Source organism: Gadus macrocephalus, chromosome 16 (assembly GCF_031168955.1).
Source record: "Gadus macrocephalus chromosome 16, ASM3116895v1".
NCBI lineage: Eukaryota > Metazoa > Chordata > Actinopteri > Gadiformes > Gadidae > Gadus > Gadus macrocephalus.
Genome location: NC_082397.1, coordinates 28,585,585 through 28,610,264, shown reverse-complemented (window position 1 = coordinate 28,610,264; position 24,680 = coordinate 28,585,585). Strand labels below are relative to the sequence as shown.

The 24,680-nt window shown below is 44.9% G+C and overlaps 2 protein-coding genes across 2 annotated transcripts in view; both read left to right on the top strand.

Moving 5' to 3' along the window:
* Window positions 1-24,680, top strand: part of fer1l6 (fer-1 like family member 6) — a 137,336-nt gene that overhangs the window by 27,493 nt on the left and 85,163 nt on the right. The window contains exons 5-10 of the mRNA XM_060074699.1: window positions 6,607-6,738; window positions 7,142-7,204; window positions 7,391-7,469; window positions 7,699-7,855; window positions 8,058-8,244; window positions 8,536-8,637. Of these exons, the coding sequence (XP_059930682.1) occupies window positions 6,607-6,738; window positions 7,142-7,204; window positions 7,391-7,469; window positions 7,699-7,855; window positions 8,058-8,244; window positions 8,536-8,637 (720 nt within the window). The remainder of the gene's footprint in view (window positions 1-6,606; window positions 6,739-7,141; window positions 7,205-7,390; window positions 7,470-7,698; window positions 7,856-8,057; window positions 8,245-8,535; window positions 8,638-24,680) is intronic.
* LOC132474725 (putative nuclease HARBI1) lies at window positions 15,129-17,179 on the top strand. Its single transcript, XM_060075575.1, is given in 3 exon segments — window positions 15,129-15,749; window positions 15,752-16,179; window positions 17,162-17,179. Coding segments are annotated over 3 exon segments (945 nt in total). The 5' UTR covers window positions 15,129-15,250.

Sequence of the window (24,680 nt, the reverse complement as noted above, 5' to 3'; positions counted from 1 at the left end):
AAACAACGAACAATCGAACAAAAATGTATAATAGAACCATCGCAATGACTCTTAGCCTGTTATATTAAGGTAAATCAAGCCAAAAAAGTTGCATAGTTCCCCTTTCACTCGTGTCTGATCTCTTTTCTGGTCCATTCTTCTTTTGTTCCACCGACGGTCGCCTCTTGGGTCCCTTATCAGTCGATTGATCCATGATGAATGCAACAATTGCCTCGCAACTGGCTGTTTATATCTAGCCGGTGCCATGTTTGGGTGTGTGTCTGTGCCGTAAAGCATTTTCGAAACTACAATCTGACTACATTTTCGAGGATACTTCCGCTGCGTCACATCCGGATTGTGTCGGTCCGAACAGAGCAAGTTGCATATGCGCTTTTTCACTGGAGAGGCGACATGGGCAAAAGACACACCTACCAATCGACCCAGAAATGGATGCAGAACCATCAGCATAACTCTCAACCTGCATACTGAATGTAATTTTGGCTAAAAAAGTTGCATAGTGGGCCTTTAAAATGTTCACAGGGACTTTATTACCACCAACAAGCGACACAAAGCCATCAGATATGAATGGGTCAAACATCACCTCGCGGTCTGCCACACACAGAGGCGGACGCTGGCCGACCAGTGGGCAACTCGACATCAACGATCGCAGGCATAGGAACAGCCAGGATCGAAGCCCCAGCAGTTGAGCTAAGCGATTGAGCTTCCCTTGCTTTGAGCACCGGACATTGCATCTTCAAGTGACCTTTTCTAAAACAAAAACACACGTATCCTTATCCAGAAAAGGCCTCTTATTGGGTTTGCGGTGGCTTTCGAGCAGGCTGCGAATTTTTCGTAGACCACTGCTCCTGACTGTCAAAGATTGGCGTATAATTAGGCCATGACCGATAATTTCCCTTATCAATTATTGTCTGATCTAAGTGTGAACGGTGTATCAACTCCCACTCATCCGCCAGCGCGGCTGCCTCAGAAGCGGTGCACACCTTGCGCTCCAGAATGAACATAGCCTCACCTTCGGAGAGTGTGTTTCTATACTGTTCTAATAAAAATAGATCAACTAAACCATCCAATGTAACAATGTCTTCCGATCTTCGCCAACAAGTGAACTGCAAAGTTAAGGCTCTCACGAAGTCAACATACGTTTGCTCATGTTCCCTACGCATACTTCAAAAACGAAAGCGGCACGCCTCTGGCACTAACTCGTAGGGTTTAAGCGCTGCTGTTTTCAAAATCTCATAAACCTGACTCTCTGCCACAGACAGCGACGAATAAGCGAGCTGAGCTCGGCCGGTCAGCACACACTGGAGGAGCAACGTCCTCTCCACGTCTGACCAGCGTGCGCATCGGCTACCCGCTCAAACAATTGAAAGAAAGTATCCACTTTGGCCTCTATAAACGGCGGAACTAAACAAATATTTTTCCCTACGTTCAACTTAGGCGCAGGTGACTGGCCACCTGGAGTTCTGCCCTCTCGCATGATATCGATGCGCTGTTGCTCCTGATCCAGATGTATTTTTTCAAGCTCTTGTGTGAGACGCAGCTTCTCAACCTCCGTAACTTGCATGAGGCGAGTTTTCTCAATCTCCGTCTCACGCTGCAATACCAGCAGAACCTTTTTCTCCTCAAAAGTAAACCCTTGCGGAGTCATACTCAGGTATCGATGTAGTCAGCAGCACCTGCTGATCCACCAACCCGGCCACAACTAAACACCTTAGGCTTTCTTTCAACCTTCTTTGTAATACTGATACTACGATGTTATAATGGTCCGCCACCTCGAGTAACTGATCTTTAGTCATTGAGTTCAATAACTCGGCAGACGGAGTGCGGACAAACTCAGTTTCAATTTGTGCAACCATGTTCACACAAGCGATCTGCCTACCAATAAACTTCAATTTAATTTCCCAATCAACAAATGTCGCCCCCCCCCCCCCCCCCAAGACCTAAGTAAAAGTAGACCTTACCTTCTTCAAGTGGCGTGAGAATGGGGATTTTAAGCAAAGAACCTGCAAGTCCGAAAGAGCCACCAGTTGACAGTAACTCCGCGGACAAGGGAAATGCCCCCGAGACGACTGCTCTAAGCCTCGTGCCACCCCAAAAAAACTAACCAAAAAAAACAAACCAAAATAACAGACCGGCATCCGAAGACATGCACAGGGGAATTTGTTGATCAAAATCTCAACTAAAGTTTAACAAAAGACAATCAAGCGATGTCTCATAGTACGACGTGGCAAACACTAATTCCTTGGTTCTCAATCTTTTTCGGTCATCCCCCAATTTGGACAAGGGGGAATTTTCCAGCCCCACCTGCCCCCATCGCCCCGACACAATGCTAATGAAATATGCAAAGATTAACATTTTCAAATTTATTGAAGTAACATCAAGTAACATCATGTTGTATCTAAATTCTAACTCAATAACATCAAATAACAGCAAGTTCAATATAGAGATTTACATGGACACTTCTGATCCGATTAGAAGTGGAGGAACAGCTCAATCGGAAAAAAAGAATTATCATGTATACGCCTCAATCGGAATACAATTCTCTGATCGGAATAGAATTCCATGCGGAATATAAGAGGTGGTGTAGTCCGCTATAATCTACATACACTTACTCCGATTGGTTTGGGGTGGGTGCGGTCACTTACCAACCCCAGCGTGTCTGGTTGCTAAGCAACGTCAACGTCTTTGGCAGACTATTTCTCTGCGGATCAACACTACGAATGGTCATTTTGAAAGACACACCGTGTGAAGATATTGTTTCATTTTGGCAAGGAGCCGTGTAATAAGCTGGATAATGTATCTATAGAACGTCACCCTTCAGGGCGAAGCAAGACACCTCTGCTTCACGTCGGGGTCCGGTTCGCCCTGTCGGGGCTTATTTTCCGATAAGGACCGGCGTTCTATACAGCATTATCCCTTACATTTATTATATAAGCCCAGAGCAACATAAAGCTTCTTTCACACCGCCGCACGGCAACTCGCCACCTCCATTCATTTCAATGAGGGATGGGCGGCAGAGGGGAGGCGGTTACAAAAGCGGCTGAAAACCAGGTTGGGTTGCCGCCCACGTGAACGCGCACAGATTTTGCCCTACCGCTCAGCTTTCCCCGTGTTGAAACTTTCGGCGGCAGCAGAAGCAGCAGCAGCCGCTTTTGAAAACGCCTGGCCCTTCACACCGCCGCGCTGAACCCTCCGGCAGCGAGGCGGTTAAAGGGCGGTTGCTGTGCAGAGGTGTGCAAGCACCGTGCGCGAGAGACATACGAACGTACACTTACCACTTTTGTAAATGCCATACATACAGTACATTTGGATTGACAGGAATAGATCTATTCCAATTAGAAATCTTATAGGATCAGAAATGTCCATGTAAACGCGGCTAGTGAAATTTCCTCCCATTTGTCGCGCCCCACCTGTCACGTGTCTATTCCCCACCGGTGGGGCGCGCCCCACACTTTGAGAACCGCTGCACTAATTGAAGGACGCAACAGCCTCTTCAACATAACCAACCAACCAACCATACAACTACTCGTTCACTTATACACAACACTACGGTTTGCATGAACCAATATGCACTATTCTGAACCAAGAACTGACCGGCGTATTCAAAATGAAATGCACGAAAGTTCGGCGCACTCTACAACTAGTTACTCCAAATCGGCTACGATGTCGGCGTTCGGACGAGCCCCCAAGTATGTCACAGCCCGACAGGATGTGGCACAAATGAGTGGGTCAGAGCATGGTTCACCATGAACAAATAGCAGTTTATTCTGATCCACAGAACAAAGGATTAACAAAAAATCACATGTGCAAAACGTCTGCGCCAAATCAAAACAGGCCGAATACGAGTACAACCAAACACAAATGCGCTGCGGTAGCCGTCTGCCTTCCAACACAGGCATGGAACGAACTAGCCGTCAGGTGGGTGTGGCCCTGCCGCCCTCCCCGGTGGGCAGAGCGGAAGATCTTTTAAAGGCTGCAGGGCGCCAGTGTACCAGCACCCAATCAGCCTAACTCAGCCACGCCCACACCCCTGATTGAAGCAAGAACATTAGGACAAACGAAGGCATTAGGCATTAGGACAAACGAAGGCCTTCTCACCCATGCACAAGAAGACTGTCGCCAGTAAACTTCTTGTCGCAGAAAGGCAACACATCCTGAAAAAAGAAGCTGTGTGACGCCCCGGTGTCACGCAGGAATTTAATCGGAACGCTCACACTAGGCTCACCAGGTAGAGACACAAATCCATCCATGATAAAAGGCGCAAAGCCGGGATTGCCACCATCGGTGTCTTTCTGAGAAAGAGGCGGGGTTGGCACACACAATCCGACCTCTGTATTAAACGAAGCTGATTGATTAGCTGCCCTGTTTTTGTTCTGTAATTTGTAACACTCAGCAACAACATTACCAGGTTTTTTTACCGTAGCCACAGGTCGGGCTGGTGGATCTAGGCACCAACGCACAACTAGCTGAAGAGTGGGAAAGATCACGGCTTCTTGAGTTTCTTAAACACCTCTGGACTGCTAAAAACGTTTTGTGAAAATTTTGAGAAAGAGGGGACACGTTTGTGCGTGACCACATACTCGTCAGCGAGCACGGCTGCACCCGCAGGTCTAACATCTTCATGCTCACTAACATGGGTAGCGACGGATGCTGGCAGACAGTTCTTAAAATCCTCAAGAATAATTAAATCCCGAAGGGCTTGGACGGTTGACACTTCTTGGGAACTTAGCCACCGATCAAAAAGCATTTCCTTCTCTCTAACATACTCGACGTACGAAAGAGCGTTCAGGTTTCTGATAAGGGCGAAACCTTTGCCGCTAAGCCTCTGGCACCAAGGAATAAATGTGCAGAACAGCCTGCTTAACCTTTTCATAGTCAGCTGCATCTTCAAGAGACAGCGCAGAATAAGCCTCCTGCGCTTTTCCCTTGAAGACACACTGCAGTGTCATTGTCCAGACTTCCCTAGGCCATTTAAGAGTTGTGGCTACAAGCTCCAAGTGTGCAAAGAACTTATCATCTTCGTCCTCACGAAAAGGTGGAACAACACGAATATTGCGAGTTACATCAAACTGCTCAGATTTAAATAAAATACCAGCCTCGCGAGCCTTGAGATCCATGTCTTTAAACCGTAAAGCATGATTCAATTCAAGATCTTTCAAACGCAATTTGTGCCCTCTGTTTTCTTGTTCCCGAACTTTCTGTCTTTCAGCTTCCCTTATACTTTTCTCATGCTCCCACTCAATTTCCATCTCCCTTAACTGTAACCGCTTTAACTCAATGGAAGCTTTACTAGGTGTAGGAGGAGGAACTTTACCAAGTGTAGGTGACGTAGGTGGTTCCCCAACATTCCCCTTCCCAAGCACTACTCGATCTCACTTCAAATAGTGGCCTGCAACTCTAACAAGGTCATCACACATAATGGACAACAGAGCCTCCTCCGTAGGAGCAAGGATAAACGCGTGTAAATCAAATATGACTACGAGTGATAGGCTTTAGGAGGAAAAAACAATCGCAATCAGGCCAAAAATGAACGGATGAAATGAAATGAAAACACGAGTGGAAAAATGGATGACTGTCTAACCATAGCCTACAGTGCCACCCCATGGTAGATATAGGGACCTGGCTCTTTGGTGCACTAACCGGAAACTACGATCGCAACCGCAATAAACATCTAGCTTTGAACGGTGAACTCTTTACACATAGCAGTTATAAAGCTATGATAGGAAAAGCAAGAATGTTCCCACATGGGAAATGGGTGCTTAACAGCAACTTGCAGACGGTATATATCCATTAGCTCTATACATAAGACGCAAAGTGCCGGCGTGGCAAAGTGTGAAACAGCCTGGCGTTGCGACACGGAAGCAGGATCCGTGCAGGATCATCCGCCAGAGATCGGGACAGGTTATATCCCCGATGCCACACCCACAATCAGTCCGCAGCGGGAACAAACAGCCTGTAGAGGGGAATCAAGAGCGGAGAAGAGCGCAGCTCTGCAAATACAATATTTGCCCCTATAATGACGTAACACTGTAATACAGTAAAATGTTCCGCTGACTGCATAAAAAGCTTTTCGTAGGCCAATAATAATAATGCAAATGAGGTGAAACAGATCAATCAGGACCATATCTACAACACAGTAGAGCTCACCTGAGGCCTCTTTTATGCTCTGACACATGATTGAAGTGTTTTGCCAGTTGAGTTTGAACAGGTGAGAAGTGAGTTAGACTTATTGGTAATTAGTTGTAATGTTTTGAAGGCCATAGTTTCCAGATGAACCAAGGGTGTGAAAACAGTGGAATTGTGCTTAGAGTTTAGCAGTCTGGAGTCTTGTAGTTGATACATGAGCTGCAAGTTTTCAGAATTGTGTGCATAGTTAAATTTTTTGTGTGTATACAATCGAGAGAAACTGTAGCAGTGTTAGACAGTGTTAGACACGGTGTTGGACACAGTTTTAGAGAGTTTTAGACATGGTGTTACACAGTGTTAGACACAGATGTGTCATTCATAAGGGTATCACTAAATGACATGTTAATGGTGTGTGTTTGTATGTGTGTGTGTGTGTGTGTGTGTGTGTGTGTGTGTGTGTGTGTGTGTGTGTGTGTTTCTCAGGTGGCTGTTAACATCACTGAGGCTAGGCAGCTGGTGGGTGAGAATATGGACCCCAGCGTGGTCATCGAGATCGGAGACGAGAGGAAACAGACGTCCGTTAAAGAGGGAACCAACGCCCCCTTCTTCAACGAGGTACAGGCTCTTCTTACTATCATGCTCATGCTAACCTTCACTCTAGTGCTCATGCTCACCTCCATGCTAGTGCTCATGCTAACTTTCATGCTCCTGCTCATGCTAACCTTCATGCTAGTGCTCACGCCAACCTTCATGCTCCTGATCATGCTAACCTTAATGCTACTGTTCAGGCTAACCTTGATGCTCCTGCTGACCTTCATGCTCCTGATCATGTTAACTTTTATGCTAGTGCTCATGTTCACCTTCATGCTAATGCTAACCTCCACTCTAGTGCTCATGCTAACCTTCATGCTAGTGCTCATGCTAACCTTCATGCTAGTGCTCATGCTAGCCTCCAAGCTAGTGCTCATGCTAACCTTCATGCTAGTGCTCATGCTAATGCTTGTTCTCTCTTCTGCAGTACTTTGTGTTTGACTTCTTCGCCCATCAAGAGCTGTTCTTCGACAAGGTCATCCGGCTATCAGTAAGTCAACTCATCAACCACCAGTCAGAAGTTACCTTTTGATCCAAGATAATATATTGATCCACTCACTTTAGAATAGAGCAAACATTACTCACCCTTTTTTTTTCTCTCTCTCTCTCTCTCTCTCTCTCTCTCTCTCTCTCTCTCTCTCTCTCTCTCTCTCTCTCTCTCTCTCTCTCTCTCTAGGTGGTCCATTCCAAGATGTTAAGGAGTTTTTCTGTTGGGACCTTTAAGCTTGACGTGGGCACAGTTTATCGGCAGCCAGGTGCTCAGTTCCTCATCCACACTCTCATTGGGTTCACTCCTTGCTCTGCCTGCTCTACCTCGCCCCATCCAGGGCTAGGTTTGCTACAGTAGACTAGTTGCCCTAAAGATAGTTTTTTTGGTACAGACCCTACATGGTCTCTCTTCTCCTCCTCTCCTCCACTTTACTCCTCTTCTCTTCTCCTCTCTCCTCCTCTCCCCTCTCCCCTCTCCTTCTCTCCTCTCTCTAGGTCACCAGTTCACCAATAAGTGGGCGGTGCTTACTGACCCGAGTAACCTCAGCATAGGGGTCAAAGGTTACGTGAAGTGTGACATCAGCGTGTCAGGGAAGGGCGATACCACGCCCCCTGGACAGAAGGCCAGCGATGCAGAGGAAGTGATCGAGAAGTGAGATTTAGTACCGCCAACCTCCAGAGACCTCTGAAGGTCTCGTTAGCATGGTGATCAGATAGATCACACTTGTTGAACACCCCAATGAGACACGTTTACTGATCCAGGATCAGTGAAGCATCATATTCATCTGAATGATAACATCTGCTGCCCAAGGCCCACGGGCATCCTCCATGACCCAGAATGCACCTGTCCCCAGGAACCTGCTGCTCCCAGAGGGTCTGCCGGGGGAGCGGCCCTTGGCCCGCTTCTACGTCCGGGTCTTCAGGGCAGAAGGCCTTCCCCGCAACAACTCCAGCATCATGGCCAACGTGACCAAGGCCTTCATCGGAGACGCCACGGCGCTCATCGACCCCTACGTGGTGGTCAGCTTTTTCAGGCAGACCGTCAGTCCATCCTCATGCTATCTGCTATGCTAACTACTGTAGCTTCAGGGTTCTTTGGTAGAAATTATTATTGGTGTGTTATTAGTGAAACACTGCTGGCGCATTTCTGACCAATCAGTCCCCAGTGTGTGGATGGAGTTCTCCAGCGTTCTTCAACACTAAGCAGGGAGGGAGGGAGGGAGGGAGCGATCCAAATATCTGGTTATTCTCTGGTCTCTACTCCAGTTCTCCCATCATACCTCCAGCTCTGTTAACATTCTCACTTTGTCTGATCTTTTGCTGTGACGCCAGGGCCGCACGTCCACCCAGAAGTCAACGGCGGACCCTGTGTGGAACGAACAGATCGTCTTCAGGGAGTTGTTCCCTCCGCTCTGTCAGAGGATGAAGATCCAGGTGAGGGTTAGGGTTCTCCTCATCGCATCAACCTCATCACATCATCCTCACCACATTATCGTCATTACATCATCCTCACCACATCATCCTCACCACATCATCCACATCGTCCTCACCACATCATCCACATCGTCCTCACCACATCATCCTCACCACATCATCCTGATCACATCATCCTCACCACATCATCCTCACCATCCTCATAACATTAGCCCCAGCTGCAGGTTGTGGTGGAGCTGAGCTAGCTTTAGCTCCAGGCTGCTCATGGTAGATCAAAGTGCCTTTATAGTTGGGTCTGGCAGTGCCTCCATAACCACTGGGAGACTTTAGAGGTTGTGCGGGCGGGGCCCCACAAACCACTGGGGGGCTACAGAGGTTGGGCTTGCAGTGCCTCACTAACCACTGGGGGACTTTAGAGGTTGGAGGATGGAAAGCAGCTTTTCTTTTTGTGGACGGAGCATTTATTCATCAAATAGATGTTGGTTTGAACACACACACACACACACACACACACACACACACACACACACACACACACACACACACACACACACACACACACACACACACACACACACACACACACACACACAAAAACACACGGTATGGCTTTAAAGAAGATAAAAGGAACATTATTTAAATAGATTTCAAATAAAAAATAATGTAATGTAATATGCAGATACATCAGATATATTCAGATATAATTTTTCTGTTGGAGCTGTGGAAACAACTAGGCAGTGAGGTTCTGCTCACTGCAGACCTGTTCCATCGAGTCCAGCCAGGGGACCAGGAGCAGGTCTCTGAAGACCGGGAGCGGGTCTCTGAAGACCGGTAGCGGTACTCTGAAGACCCGGAGGGGGTCTCTGAAGACCGGGACTGGGTCTCTGAAGATCGGGACCGGGTCTCTGTAGACCGGGTCTCTGAAGACCGGGAGGGGGTGTCTGAAGACCAGGAACAGGTCTCTGGCTACCGGGAGCAGGTCTCTGAAGACCGGGAGCAGGTCTCTGAAGACCAGAGAGCTCTAGTTTAACCCTTAAAGCACACATCTAGGTGGACACACCATTGCGATGTCAGAAGAGGCTGATTTTCAAAACGTCTTGAAACGGCTAATCACACTCACAGCTGGTGGTTTAATATGTCATCTATAATTCAGTTCTTGGCCAACAGGGAAGGAAGTGCAGTGATCCCGTTACTGTGCCATGTAACTTCTAGTCTTAGTTAAACTCAGCAGCACTCTGGATAAGTTGGAGCTATCTGACCGAAAACATTTTGGTCTATCCTGACACGGATGTTCAGACCTTTATTTATTCAGTCCCGCAAAGGTCGAGATCTCGTTTGGAAGAGAGAACTAAGGTGTTGTTTGCTCCTCCCTCAACCCACATTTGAAAATCCAAAGCCATTGGTTCAAAACCAGAACATTGTTTAAGACATGTTACGTGCCAGGTGTTTAACGATTACATTTTTAAATGATCAGAAGAGAGAACAGTGTTTTATATATGCCACTGTGATTTGGTGAGGGTTTATTTCAACCCATGTTGCTTTCTTTTACTTTGATCTCCCTTCCCTTCCTCTTCCTCCTTTGTCATAAGAAAGTGAAAAAATTAGGGCTGGGCAATGATACAATTTTTTAATCACGATTAATCACATAGTATTGGCGAGTTAACTCACGATTAATCACACTTTTAAAATTCTATTTTAAATCCACTCTAATTGGAATTAAATTAGATTATCAAATGGAATGACACATTATCATTCATACCAAATGTACTTAATAAGCAAAAACTAGACCAAGTGGTCTTGAAACTTACGGAAAACCGCAGATTTGGTAATTGTAAACAATTGTAAACCAACAGTTACCACAAGTGCATTTAAATGTATATAAGTAGCACCACAGATTAGGGAATTGTAAACAGGCTGTCGCTTACTGCAGTTGTAGCAGGCAGTAAGTGGAACTAAAAAACTAAAATGATTTGCCCAGCCCTAGAAAAAAATATAACTTTGTCAAAGATAGCTAGGTTAAGCTGCTACATAACTAATTACTATAACTAAATATGACATAGAATAAGTGCGTACATTAATTGCCAGGACGTGCAACATTCAACAAGGAGGGGTGGGACGGGGTGGCTATGCAGAGTCTAGGTGAACTTTTAACAGGTGAGTCTTGAGTCTTTAGCAGAACCTGGTGAGTGACTCTGCGGCCCTTACTTCGGCAGGGAGCTCGTTCCACCACTTCAGTGCCAAAACAGAGAAGAGTTGTTACTTTGTTGAACGACTTTTACTTGCTCTAAGCTATGGCGGTACCAGACGTCCAGCTGAAGTAGTTGAGCGGAGCGCTCGAGCTGGATTGTGTGATTTAACCAACGCTGGGAGGTAGGCAGGGGTAGTTCCATTGACCCCCTTGTATGCCAGTACTATCATCTTGAATCTGATTCGAGCTACTACAGGGAGCCAGTGGAGGTCCCGGAAGAGGGGGGTCATGTATAGTGCATTGCATACACGCAGACAATTCAATGTGCTTCACAAAAAAAGAGACTAATATATTAAACAATTCACAATTTTAGCAATAATGAAAGTACAATTTGAAATGTATATACATGGAACACCAACAGCAAAAAATAAATTAAATGAATTAAAATTACATATCAAAACAATGTGCATTAACTGCAGAAAACGTTTGAAAGAGTTTGGTCTTTACTCTGGTTTTACAAATAGCGACAGTTGGGGAGTTTCTGCTGTTCTCTGGAAGCTGGTACCAGAGATGGACATAGTGGCTAAAAGCTGCTTCAGCAGTAATTGCTTGTGTTGTGATTTGCTGTGATGACTAGTTTGGCCCAACCCCCTTCACAGATTTAAAAACAAGCAAAAGTGCTTTAAATGAATTCTGTAGCTAATTGGGAGCCAGTGCAGGGACTTTTAGGCCCCGTCCACACAAAGCCGAAACGGACGAAACCGCTACGGTGTCGATCTATCCGGTTTCGGAGTATCTCCGTAAAGACGGAGTCAAGCGAAACCGGGTAGATCTGAAGAAACGTTGTAGAACACATGCCAGGCCCATAATGGGCGCTGCTTCTGCTACAGAAATCCAGAAGAAAATTAAATAAGAAGAGGCGAGCATGCGCATAAAGGCTGCCCCCCGAACCACTAACAACACAAACAAACAGCTCTTCTACGATGGCGAACGCGAAGAAGGTAGAGTTATTTGTCTGGTCTGACCATGAGTGCGAGATGCTGTTGCGACTCGCATTAGATTATAAAGTAACTAAATTGCAACAGAATGTCGACTGGGAGTCCTGCCAGTCCATTGGCTAGAGCAGTGATACTCAAAGTGTGGTCGCAAAGTGCGCAAGTGGTCCGCGGGAGGATTGCAAAAAAAAAAAAGTATTTCTCAAAAGACCTTCATCTATGTTGCAAAGTTCCGAGTACAGTTGTTTTCTAAATGTTTTCGAAATTAAAAGTGAATCAAAATGTAGCCTAAATAAGCCTAAGAATTTTGTTCAATTTGTCTAATGCAAACCTGCGTTTTGAGTCATGTCTCTTCAGTTAGCCTGTGTTACCTAGGTTACGTAGTTAGCGTCCATTCAAATAATATGATTTTCATATCAAAGACCTCCTGACTAATAAAGTAGAATCTAACAAAGAGTGAAGTGAACCGTTCAAAATACAAACATCATGGATCGGTGGCTGAAGAGAAAATCCGGAGAAACGACGAACAATGTAAGCAACAAGGTGCAAAGACATTCTTCTCACATTGAGCTCGTCAACAGTTTGCAGCAGGAAAACACACAACACTCTGAAAAAGTGAATGCAAAAGTGAAAAGGTAAATACAGTAGTGATTACATTCAATTTGGATTTTTCTGGACTGGAGATACTGAGGATCCAAAACCTCATTGTGTTCTGTGCTATGACTTATTAGCTAATGAAGCAATGAAACCTTCCAAACTCAAGCGTCACTTTGCGTCAAAACACAAGGAATACACCTCGAAACCTGTGCAATTTTTGGAGAGAAAACGCGAAGAGCTTGAGCGATACGCGAGAAAGGATGCCACAGAGTTTTTTATGCCAGGGGAAAACGCGAAAGCTACCGAAGCCTCATACAAGATCTCCCTACTCATTGCGAAAGCTGGCAAACCTCACTCAATCAGCGAGACCTCTGTTAAGCCAGCTGCAAAGGTTATGGCAAACATAATGCTAGGTGAGAAAACGAGTGAGGAACTTAACAAAGTACCTCTGTCCAATGATAGAGTCCAGAGGAGAATAACATCCATGGCTGCAAATGTCCAATATCAGCTGGTGACACGCCTGCGTCAGAGTCTTTTTTTTCTCTCTCCAACTGGACGAGTCCACGGACATCGGTAACAAGGCTATTCTCCTCTGCTTTGTGCGGTACATACATGCGGGTGCTGTGCACGATAATTTGCTTTTCTGTCAATCCCTACCAACCAACACCACAGGAGAGGCAATATTTGAGTCCCTTAACAACTTCATTGTGCCGATTAACATTGATTGGAAGAGGTGTGTTGGCGTGTGCACTGATGGTGCCACGGAGATGACAGCCAATCACAAGGGCCTGGTTACGCGTATACGCGCAGTCGCTCCCTCTGCCGCATAGACGCACTGCTGTATCCACAGAGAGCAATTGGCAGTAAAAAAATGCCACCCTGTCTTAAACAGGTTTTGGACGAGGCCGTAACAATTTTCAACTTAATTAAAAGCAGGGCACTGAACTCACGTCTTTTTAAAGTTCTGTGTGAAGAAATGGGAAGTTCGCTGGCTATCGCGTGGTAAAGTTCTCACCCGCCTCTTTGAACTGCGCAATGAAGTCAAGTTGTTTTTGCATCAAACTGATGAACTATATGGCAGAATGCATGACTTTCAATGGCTCCCAAAACTAGCCTTTCTTGCTGATGTGTTCAGCACGCTTAACAACCTGAATTTAGCACTGCAAGGAAAAGCGTTCACGTTTTTTACAGTGCAGGACAAAGTTAAAGCCACTCGCATCAAAATGGATCTGTGGTGGGCGCGTCTTGATCGCCAGGGCCCAGTTGTTCAAAAAATTTAATCTGGATCAAACTGCTCCGGATTTGGAAATCCCATGTTTTGCTATCCAGGATCACTTGATCCAGATTACTTTTATGCCAGTTTTTCAAAGAAACTTTGGATAGGATCAAAGTGATCCAAATCCCAAATTTCAGAATTACCAAATCTCGATTACCGAATTTTAGAATGGAACCAACAGTGCAGCCTACAGGCTTAGCAAAGAACAACAAGTACACCGAAAAATACAGGTGGCCACAAATAGCCATTGTTTGTTTTAATTTTAAGAAACAGAAAAATTATAATGAACTGAAACATTTACATTCCTTATTTAGTTTTGGTAATAAACAAATTTTAGCACTGTCCAATGGAAACAAATTGATTGATCAGACTGCCCAGTGCCATGGACACAACCTTCACCTGATTACTCACAGTGGATTTGTCCACTCCCATATAGTCTCCTGACTTGGTAGAAAGTCCCACATGCGTAAAAGCGCGAGCGCAATTAAGCACTGTTCCTCCACGGAACAAAAAATAGCACTGTCCAATATTCAAAAAATGTTAGGATCATTTACAGGACAAAGACCAGCTCTTTCCACCTCTGCCTTTAGGAGTTGTATCTCCATTTTCACTTTTGTCTGCTGCAGTTGGGTTAGCAGGAGTTTCTCTTTTGCCAGTTGAATCTGAATTTCTGCTCTTTCAGTTTCCTTTCGCAGAAGCACCTCATAGGCGTCACCATCCTGGCCCGAGGAACGTTTACGCTTTGTTTTAGCAACTCTAGAAACAACTGGCTCCATGGTCAGGGGGGATCCATCGTCCTCCTCAATCGCTGGAGTAAGGTCCAGGACAAATTCCTCTGCAGGAGGGTTCGGCTCACATTCTCCAGCCTCTGTCATTGTGGCCTCTCCATTTCCTTCTACACCTTCTATACCGTGCAGAGCCTCTGACTTTTCGCCTCCGACGATATCGAGGACCATATCAGTGTATTCACCCCTTTTATATGGCTTGTTACCAGTGCGAGGGTTTTTGCCTCACTGAGGTCCTTGGTTGCCTTGGCCCGCAGGTTTTTCCAGCGCAGTGTTACTTGTTTTAAGGTCCTCTTTTGGCCAGACCCCAAGGCATTGATTCGGTTGGTAATGTCTTCCCAAATGGTGTCTTTACCTTTCTTGGTGACCTCCCCACCCTTTGCCGAGCTGAAACCACCTACTATTGTGGCAAAATTGGCCCGAACACCCTCCAGTAGTGCGTACGTTTCTGCCACAGTGAAATTAGGCCCTTTTGACTCCATGATTTCTCCTTGGTCTCCATGATTTCTCCACTGATCTTATAAGCCTTGGGCATTATTGCTTTGGCCTGTGATCAATTAGGCTTCTAGTAATTAGCTTGTTGCTGGTTAATTGGTTTGACCACTTAAACACACCATGTTTCGCACACATTTCTCTTAACGCCTTGGGCATTATTGCTTTGGCCTGTGATCAATTAGGCTTCTAGTAATTAGCTTGTTGCTGGTTAATTGGTTTGACCACTTAAACACATCATGTTTCGCACACATTTCTCTTAACCTACAGAGGCATCCAGATGGCGGGTATTGTTCATCGGTACCATAGGAGAAGGCACCCTGCTAGGGTGTACGCTGAGCGTGCCAAACCACTTGAGCAATACACTTCAGATGAACTGTATGCACGTTTTCGCTTTGGGAGAGATGACATCAAGTACATTTCAGACCTGATTAGACCAACACTCCAACACAAAACCCGAAGGAGTCATGCTTTGTCCGTGGAGGAACAGTGCTTAATTGCACTGCGCTTTTACGCATGTGGGACTTTCTACCAAGTAATAGGAGACTATATGGGAGTGGACAAATCCACTGTGAGTAATGTGGTGAATGTTGTGTCCACGGCACTGGGCAGTCTGATCAATCAATTTGTTTCCTTTCCCAAGGATGACCAGATTGCTCAGACTAAGCACAAGTTTTTTCACATGGGGAACATGCCTAACACGATTGGAGTTATCGATTGTACACATGTGCATATCCAAGCACCTCGTGAGAGGGAGTGGGAGTATGTAAATCGGAAGGGGGGCACAGCATCAACGTACAACTTGTGGGCAACGCCGACCTCATCATCACCAACTGTGTTGTGAAATGGCCAGGGTCTGTCCATGATGCACGCATTCTAAGACAGAGTGCACTATACAGAGAGCTCCAAACAAACCGGCCAAATGGCATTATATTGGGAGACAGCGCTTACCCACTTCTACCATGGCTAATGACCCCTTTTCCGGTTGCAAATACACCTGAGCAAGCACGCTTCAACATTGCACATTGCAAAACAAGATGTGCCATTGAGCGCTTAAATGGAGTGCTGAAGAGAAGGTTTGCCTGTCTTAACTACCTGCGAGTAGAACCTAAGGTGGCATGCAACATAATTCTGGCCTGTATTGTTCTGCATAACATCGCCACCAGGCGTCATGTCCCTTGCGATGCCAGTGACGCTCATGAGCCTGATGTAGACCCAGAACAGCCACGAATGGTCCTACCTAGTGAGGGACACACTGGACATGCTATAAGAGAGGGAATGGTACGAAACTACTTTTAACTTTGAATAACTGTGTACAATTTTTGTGTACAAATGTATCATAGCTTTTCTTTATTTTTACTCATCATTATCATTTTGATTATCATTTTTATGATTTGAATTCATCCGAAATATGAATAAATGTATATCATTTGCCAAAAAACTGATTTTGTCATCATTCATTTTGTTTAAAAAACTCAGAAAATTCAGAAAATCACAACTGAATCCACCCTTCTGGTGGGATCAGGATAATCTTGTTTTTTTGGATCAAATGTATCCCAAACCAACTTCAAAGTTTTGAACAACACAAAAGGAAGGTTTGATCCAGATCAAATGTAAGATCGGATTACGTGATCTGATCTTCTTTCTGAATCCATCTTTAGTTTTGAGCAACCCATTTTCAAGATTTGATCCAATCCGTTATCCGAAATCCCACTGGATTACTTTTGAACAACTGGGCCCAGGAGTTTGACTGTTTCCCAACTTTAGCCGATTTTGTCCTCGAAGCTGAAGAGGTTCTGGATGGCAACACACTTGCAGCCTTCAAGGAACATTTGCAAGGCATGTACATGCAATTGGGAAAATACTTTCCAGAATTGGCTGTGGACCTTGAATGGCTCAGAAATCCATTTGGAGACCAATCTCACAAACTATCTGCACGGAAGGTTGATAGTCTTGTGGACATTGCATCAGATGAAACCTTGAGGATGGCATTCAGAGAAAAATGCTTGACAGACTTCTGGGTTCTCATCCAACCTGAGCATCCTGAGCTGGCTGAGTCTGCTTTGCAAGTGTTAATGCCGTTTTCAACTACCAACAACTGTGAAGTTGGATTCTCCACACTGGTTGGTTTGAAAACCAAGCAGAGGAAAAAGATCAATGTAACCCCCTGTATGAGACTGAAACTCTCCAGTGTGGAGACAGACATTGAGTCAGTGATGCAACAGCAAAAGCAACAGCATTCCTCCCATTAGTTGTTGACTGCTGCTACCTGTAAAGCTGCTATGCTTATTTGAATTGTGACATTTTTATCAGCAGTGCTAAAGTTCATAGCTTCACAAAGATTTGATTCCTATTAAAACGAATTGTGGTTAAATTAACATTAATAGTTCACTCTTTTAATGATGAATTCACATTGACTTAACTCTGACACTGGTATTTCAATAAATTCTCTTTATACAACTCCCCATATTTTATTCATCACAGTACAACCAAAGGCAATAGCTCTGAACAAGATTAATATGAAACAGTAATTACACATAAATCTCACAAAAATCAAGGTCAAGTTATTTGGTAGAAGCCTAGCCTAATTTTGCTAGTATCCTATTTATTACATATTTTGTATTGTAATATTTTTGCAGACATCATTTGTAACATAAAACATAATATGCTATTGTAGGCCTAATATAGGCTGCTTTAAAAGGTATTTTTTGAGGGGGGGGGGGACTGGCCGGCTGGTTAGGTGGTCCGCAGATTTTTTTTTTATGATCAAGTGGTCTTTGTTGTGAAAAAGTTTGAGAATCCCTGGGCTAGAGGGTCGAGGGGTGGGGCGATGACGTCATTGTTTACGATTTCAGACGGTTTCAGGCGTCCACACGAATCCAAAACGAAACCGGGTAGATTTGACCAGAAGTTTACGGTTTCGGTCAGCGGATTCGCCGGTTTCGTGTGGACGGAAGGCCGAACCGTACAAGACCTTTGCGATTTCGCCATGAAATCGGCTTTGTGTGGACGGGGCGTAAGATTGGGGTGATGTGATCTCTTCTCTTTGTTTTAGTGAGAACAATGGCTGCACTATTCTGCATAATTTGAAGTGGTTTTATACTGTTTGGAAAGTGCTGTGAAAAGCACATTGCAATAATCAATCCTACTAGAGATGATATGTATGGTATGATTTTTTCCAGTTCGCTTTTGAGATAAATCCTCTAAGTTTGTTGAATTTTTTTAAGATGGAAGTATGCGGATTTTGTGACCGATTTGATGTGACTGCTAAAATTCAGATAATTATCTCTAAGGACACCTATGTTTTTTTAAAATATCTTTTGCTATTAAGCCTTTTCTTTCAAGAAAGGCAGAAATCTTTCGCCTTTCCTCCTTCTTTCAAAAAACGACCACCTTTTGTTTCTGTTGAGCAGTAGAAAGTTATGTGACATCCATTTATCAATTTCTTGAATACAATGACAGAGTTTCAACGGAGACATAGTCATTAGGGATTAGAGGTAGATGCATTTGCATGTCGTCAGCGTAAGTATGGTAGGAGATTGAGTTCTTTTTTATAAGTTTACCAAGCGGCAGCATGTAGAGGTTCAATAATAGTGGACCAAAGATTGAGCCCTGGGGAACTCCACAGGTCAAATATGTTCATGTTGAGGAACAGTGTCCAACTGTAACAAAGAAGCTCCTGTACAGTAGGTAGGATTTAAGCCACCTGATTACAACACCAGTGAAGCCAACCAAGTGCTCAAGTCACTGAATATGCTATTGTCCACATTTGTCAAAGGCTGCGGTCGTAATCTGACTGAAAGTTGTCAAGGCAGTTGTTCAGTGTCAGAAAAGAGGTGAGTTGATTAAAAACTATTTTTTCAATAATTATGCAGATGAATGGTAGGTAAAATTTGGCCCTGCAATTGTAAACTATGGATGCATCTAGGTTGTTCTTTTCAAGAGTGGTTTTATAAAAGCATTTTCTAGGGATTTGGGAAATATGCCTGTCTCCAAAGATGAATTTATGATTTTAAGCATATCTGGCACTAGGAGGGGAAAATGGTGGGCAGAGTATGGGCACATGGAGGAGCTGAGGCTTTGTATCGTTTTCTCAAGAGGTTCAGTGTCAAACATGCTGATTTAAGACATAGGGTTTATTGCTCCTGTTCTTATAGATATTGGTTCTGGTTGCTGAGTGATGTGAGTGAGATAGTATGTTCAGTCTGATCTGATCAATTTTGCTTTTGAAAAAAGACGCTAACTCATTGCACCTGCTGTTGGAGATGAGCTCAGGTCCTAGTTGAGGGGGTGGGGATTGGTCAGTTTTTCTTCTGTCGAGAACAGGACTCGAGCATTGTTGTTCATGTTCATTATGATGCTAGAGAAGAGAAAGGTTCTTTCTGTTTCAGTAATAACATTTTGAAGCATCTCCTTATTTATTTTGTAGTGAACTGGGAGCGTGGGTTTCGCGCCACTGTCTTTCCGCCTTCCTAAAATCTCTCTTCAAAAGTCTTACAGTTGGGTTTTGTCTCCATGGGGCTGTTTTCTATTGAGTTCTTAAAGTTTTAGTGGTGCTATGTCATTCATAATCTCTAACATTCAGGATTAAAAGTGATCCATCAAGTCATCTACTGAGTTTGACCAGGTCAAGTGTATGACCAAGAAAGTGTGTTGGCCCCTGTACATGCTGTGTTAGGTTGAGTGTGTCAAGTAGTGAGAGCAGTTCACTAGCATAGCCATTTTCTGGATTGTCAACTTGCACATTGAAATCCCCAGACATAATGACAAAGTCATACTCAGTCAAACAAAATGGCAGACAGTAGTCAACCAAATGGCAGACAGTTGTTCACCTAGTTCTTCTAGAAGTGCTTTGGTGGCCTGTAAAACTTTGAGTGCTTTGGTGGCCTGTAAATGATCAGTAATATAATCTGAGGAGAACCCTTAATAATTGCGCTCAAGTGTTCAAAAGAGACAAAGTCACTGAATTATGACTGTAGGCACAGAAAATATGCATACATGTTGCCAGTTCTAGTCAAGTCTCAGTTAAGAGCAAGAAATAAAGGTTATATGAGCAAGTAAGATCATTGATAAAAAAAAAAAGGTTTAAGAGAGATCTGACATTCAAAAGAGCAATTTCACTATAGCGATGTGAGCTGCTTAATTTGCTAAGCGAGTAGCTTAGTTTGCTAAGCTACTCGCTGAAAATTTGCCAGATTTACCCTATAGGCTGGATGTAATCGATATCTCCTATCACTTAGTTAGTAGTACTGGCATAGAAGAGCAGGGGGCACTAGCGCTAGGTGCCGTAAACTGGGTGGGTGGACAGGGTGGATAAAGTGGGTAAAAACAGAGGTTGGGATAGGGTGTGGGAGGATGGTGGCAGGGTAAAAGTGGAGCTGATGTCCTTCACCTTCTGGGTAAAGTATGCAACAAAGTCATCATCAGTGAGGGAGGAAGGAAGGGGAGGGGGGATGGGTGAGGAGGGAAGAGAACATGGAAAGAAGTTTCAGCAGAGGAATTTATTTTGGTTCCGGTAGAAGGCAGTGGAAGTGAAGTCTGAGAGGAGGTGAAGGTAGTTAAATAAACCATGAGGACATTCTGATCTCTTCCATTCCCTTACAGCTGCCTGCAACTCTGCTCTATAAGCCCGCAAAGATTCAGACAGCTGAGGTGGTTGGGGCGAGGATTGCGCTGGTCTGGAGTGGAAGGGTCAGAGGGAGTCCAATGAGGAGGAGAGAGAGGATAGCATGGTGTCGGAGGCTTCCTCTGTGGATAGTTGAGAGAATCGTTCGAGAGGTGGTAGTGACAATGTGAGGAGTATGGAGGAGGGAGGGGGAGGACTTCAACGGGAGAGAAAATTAAACAAAGTGATGGTCAGACACAGGGAGTTGGGTAACGGAGAGAGCCGAGATACCGCAGGACCTTGTGAATATCAGGTCAAGTTGGTTCCCGGCCCTGTGTGTGGGAGGAGAAGGGGTGAGTGTTAAGCCAATGGTGTTGAAATAGCTGGTCATTTCAGGTGAGTGCAACTTCTCTTGCAGGATGTTGAAGTTGCCCCGGACAACCAGTGGTGTGCCATTTTCTGAAAAGCTGCTGCGAAGGGCATCCATGTCATCGTAGAAGTTGCGAAAGGGGGCCTGGAGCATGGTTTATTGCTACAATGTAGAGCTTGATAGGAAGGGTGACAGGGACATAGTGGAGTTCAAATGCAGATCTGGTCAAGTTTTCCAGTGGAAGGACCTGGTAGGTCCACTTTGGTAAGATGAGGAGTCCATTCCCTCTTCCTCACCCCGATGGTCTGGGGGTGTTTTAGAATGAGTAGGTGTTGGAGAGGGCAGCTGGAGTGGCAGAGTTCTCTGGAGTGATCCAAGTCTCTGTAAGGGATAGGAAGTTGAGAGTCATGAAGAATGCATAGGGCGAGATGGGGTTTGCCTTCTTGACCGTTGATTGGCAGTTCCAGAGTCCTACCATCACTTTGAAGTCATTGTAGGTAGAGAGCGGTGGGTGGCAGATTGGAAGGGTTGCTGCGCCGAGCAGGTGATCTAGGGTGTCGTCTTCTCTGGCTGGTTTTCCTGATGATGATCATGGTACGGCACATAGCTACGATGGGTGGCATGAGATATAGTTGCTGGTCCTCCTTGATCTTCCTCGGGTGACTCCTGTAGTGAGACTAATGGCGCGTTTCCACTAGCGGCTAAAACCCGGCTTAAACCCCGGCCTAAACCCGGGGTTTATGCCGTGATAGTGGCAGTGGAAACGCGAGCCGTGACTGAGCCGCACCTAACCGCATCTTATGCCACGTTTCCACTGCAGGGTGCGGAACGGTTTGGTTCGCAAAGGTGCGGTAGGGAGGGGGCAGTATAGCCCAGCTCAGTTCCGAGGTCGTGTTTCCACTGCCGACAGTACCCTTTGTGGTAGGCCGGATGTCGATCGCCGCGGCAGCTAGGTAAACATTGTGACATCATGGCAGCGCAACACATTGTAGCCTGCTCAATAAAACGCGACATATTAAACCAAGAGCTACCATGGAAGTCGTCCAGCAACAGTTCCTGGCCTTTATGCTTTTCATATGGCAGTTAATCAACTTCCGAATGCAAGCTTTGTTCGACGAGTTTGGAGGCTGAAAGGACAAGGACAAGGCAGCCAAAAAAAAGCTGACATTTTTGGAGCTGATTCAGGATGCAACCGATAAAAGCCGCCTATTGACCAGACAAAGGCGACGACGCATACGGGTAAGAAAAAAGTTATTCACGCGTGTAACCATGTACTTCATCAAACGTGCTGTTGCTAACAAACTTATCGTCTTGTTGGTCAGTCATAGATTCTCTACAACAGCCTAACCTTCATTGAATTGCAAAACGTTTCTCTTAAACCAGGAGCGATACCATATTTTATAAACTCCATATTGTCGTGTTGATAAATCGCATTTGTCCAAGTAACTTTAGCAATCGGATGAATGAGCGAGTAAAGAGTAGAATATTTCCAACTGAATTGTTGTTGAGTACATAGAAAAGTGAAGCTCAACTGCCTCAAACTAACTTTGCTAACCCCACCTCCTTAGTTTCAATACACCTCTGCAACACAAGCAATACATTTGTTTATTAAATTATGTTTGCTATTTGTGTCTTTCAGATGCTTCAGCTGTTGCACATTCACAGCCGCAGGCTGTTTGGTCTTTCAGCCGAGCCAGTACCTGGTGGGAATCGATTGTTCCAGAATTCACCAACAGACAGTGGGTGGATAACTTCAGGATGTCAGAAGAAACATTCATGTACCTCTGCAACAAGATGCGTCCAGTGCTGCAGAGGCAGGACACAAACTTTCGCCTGTGTGTCCCCCTAAAGAAAATAGTTGCCATCGCACTGTGGAAGCTGGCAACCAACGGTGAATACAGGAGCATATGCCATCTTTTCGGTGTGAGCAGAACGACTGTTTCGTTCTGCATGTAGGCTGCAGAACGAAATGGCAGCCTACATTGAGCAGAAGTGGGGCCTTCCGCAGTGTGTTGCTTCCAATGATGGGTCACACATACCCATTATAGCCCCACAGGAGTGCCATGTTGACTACTTCAATAGAAAAGGCTGGCATTCCATCATCCTTCAAGGTGTTATCGATGGAAAAGGACTGTTTTGGAGCGTATGTGCAGGAATGCCTGGGAGTATGCATGACGCTCGAGTTTTGAGAACATTGCCGGGGTAAATGTGGGTTATATTCTAAGGGACTCTGCCTATCCGTTGCAGAACTGGCTCCTCAAAGCATTCCCTGACAACTGCTGTACAATAAAAGAGTCTGCAGGGCACGTGTTGTTGTGGAGAATGCATTTGGAAGACTTAAGGGGAGGTGGCGTTGCCTTCTGAAAAGGAATGATAGCAGCATCGAACTGGCCAAAACGAGGAATGTGGCTTGCTGTGCCCTCCACAACCTTTGTGAGAAACATGCAGAGGACTACCAGACGGAACTGGTACATAGGCTCTGCAGCTGTGGCAGCACAGCCTATGGTCCCACTTGCACAGGGGGCAGAAGAGGAGGGTAGGGAAGTCAGAGAGGGTGTGATGCGCCATTTGAACATTGAAATATAAATGCAGATTCAAGTTTTGACCAGTTTGCAATTTTGTACATGTATATATTTGACTAATAAAAACCTTTTGCTTAAATCTGCCTCTTCATATTGTGAAAATGAGGATGCTGTGTGTTTCCATGTATATAACATTTGATGCTATTTAAAGTGAGTTGAGGGTGACTGGTTCGGCGACTTCACTAAAATCAAAAGTGCCACTGCATTAATAACACTGCAATATGGCTTTTTGATGTTCAAACTAAATCTGAACCTTAACTTCAAATTAAGTATCGATTTTACAGCGCAGAACCAATTATTGTCCTATATAATACGCCAGGCATCTTACTGGTTTCCCCTATTTTAATTGAAAAGTTAAGCAATGCTGTCCACTTTCCCAATGTGTGAAATGTGAGCCATTCCGAACTGTGGGTGTGCAAACTCAACTTCAAGGTGACCATAAAATGTGTATATGGAAAATGTGTAGAAAGCAACTCCTGCTTTAGTATTTTTTTTTTATTAAACAGTAAAAATACAGGAATATTTATTCACATATTAAAACATAAAAAAAAGTCTTCACACAAAAAAGAAAGTTTCAGAGGGTCAGGCCCTGAATGGCTGGATCATGGCACAGGGTCGCTGTGTCCAAACGCCTGCACCATCTGGCTGAAGGTTTGGAGGAAGGCTGTGTTGAACGCTGCAACTTGCGCCATCTGCTGCATTGCTCGTTGATCCTCATGCGGTCGAGCATCCATGGCATCCTGTAGGGCCTCCTCTCGAGCGACCCGGTGTCTACGGTCCAGCCGCTCCTCTTCCCGCTCCTGCCGCCTCTCATCAGATGCCTGCATATCCCGGATGCTCTCTGCAACATCACTGGCCCTACTTATTTTGGCTGTAACAGAAAGGAATAGTAGACATCATACAAATTGTTTGATCAACTTCTCATTGTACTGATATGCAGGTACACACAATGCATCATTTCACTCCAATTCCGATTACTAAAATGTGGCAATGTAGGTGTGGTTAGATGCAGCTCAACTTTCATCATATAAAGCCGTAAAACAACATAATTTTGTATGTTTAGCAACGTGATTGTTAGGACTTACCAAAGTCGACGCCACTGCGGTTGTTGTGGTCTTTCACCTTCCAATACTCGGCCCGGAGCTTTTTGCAT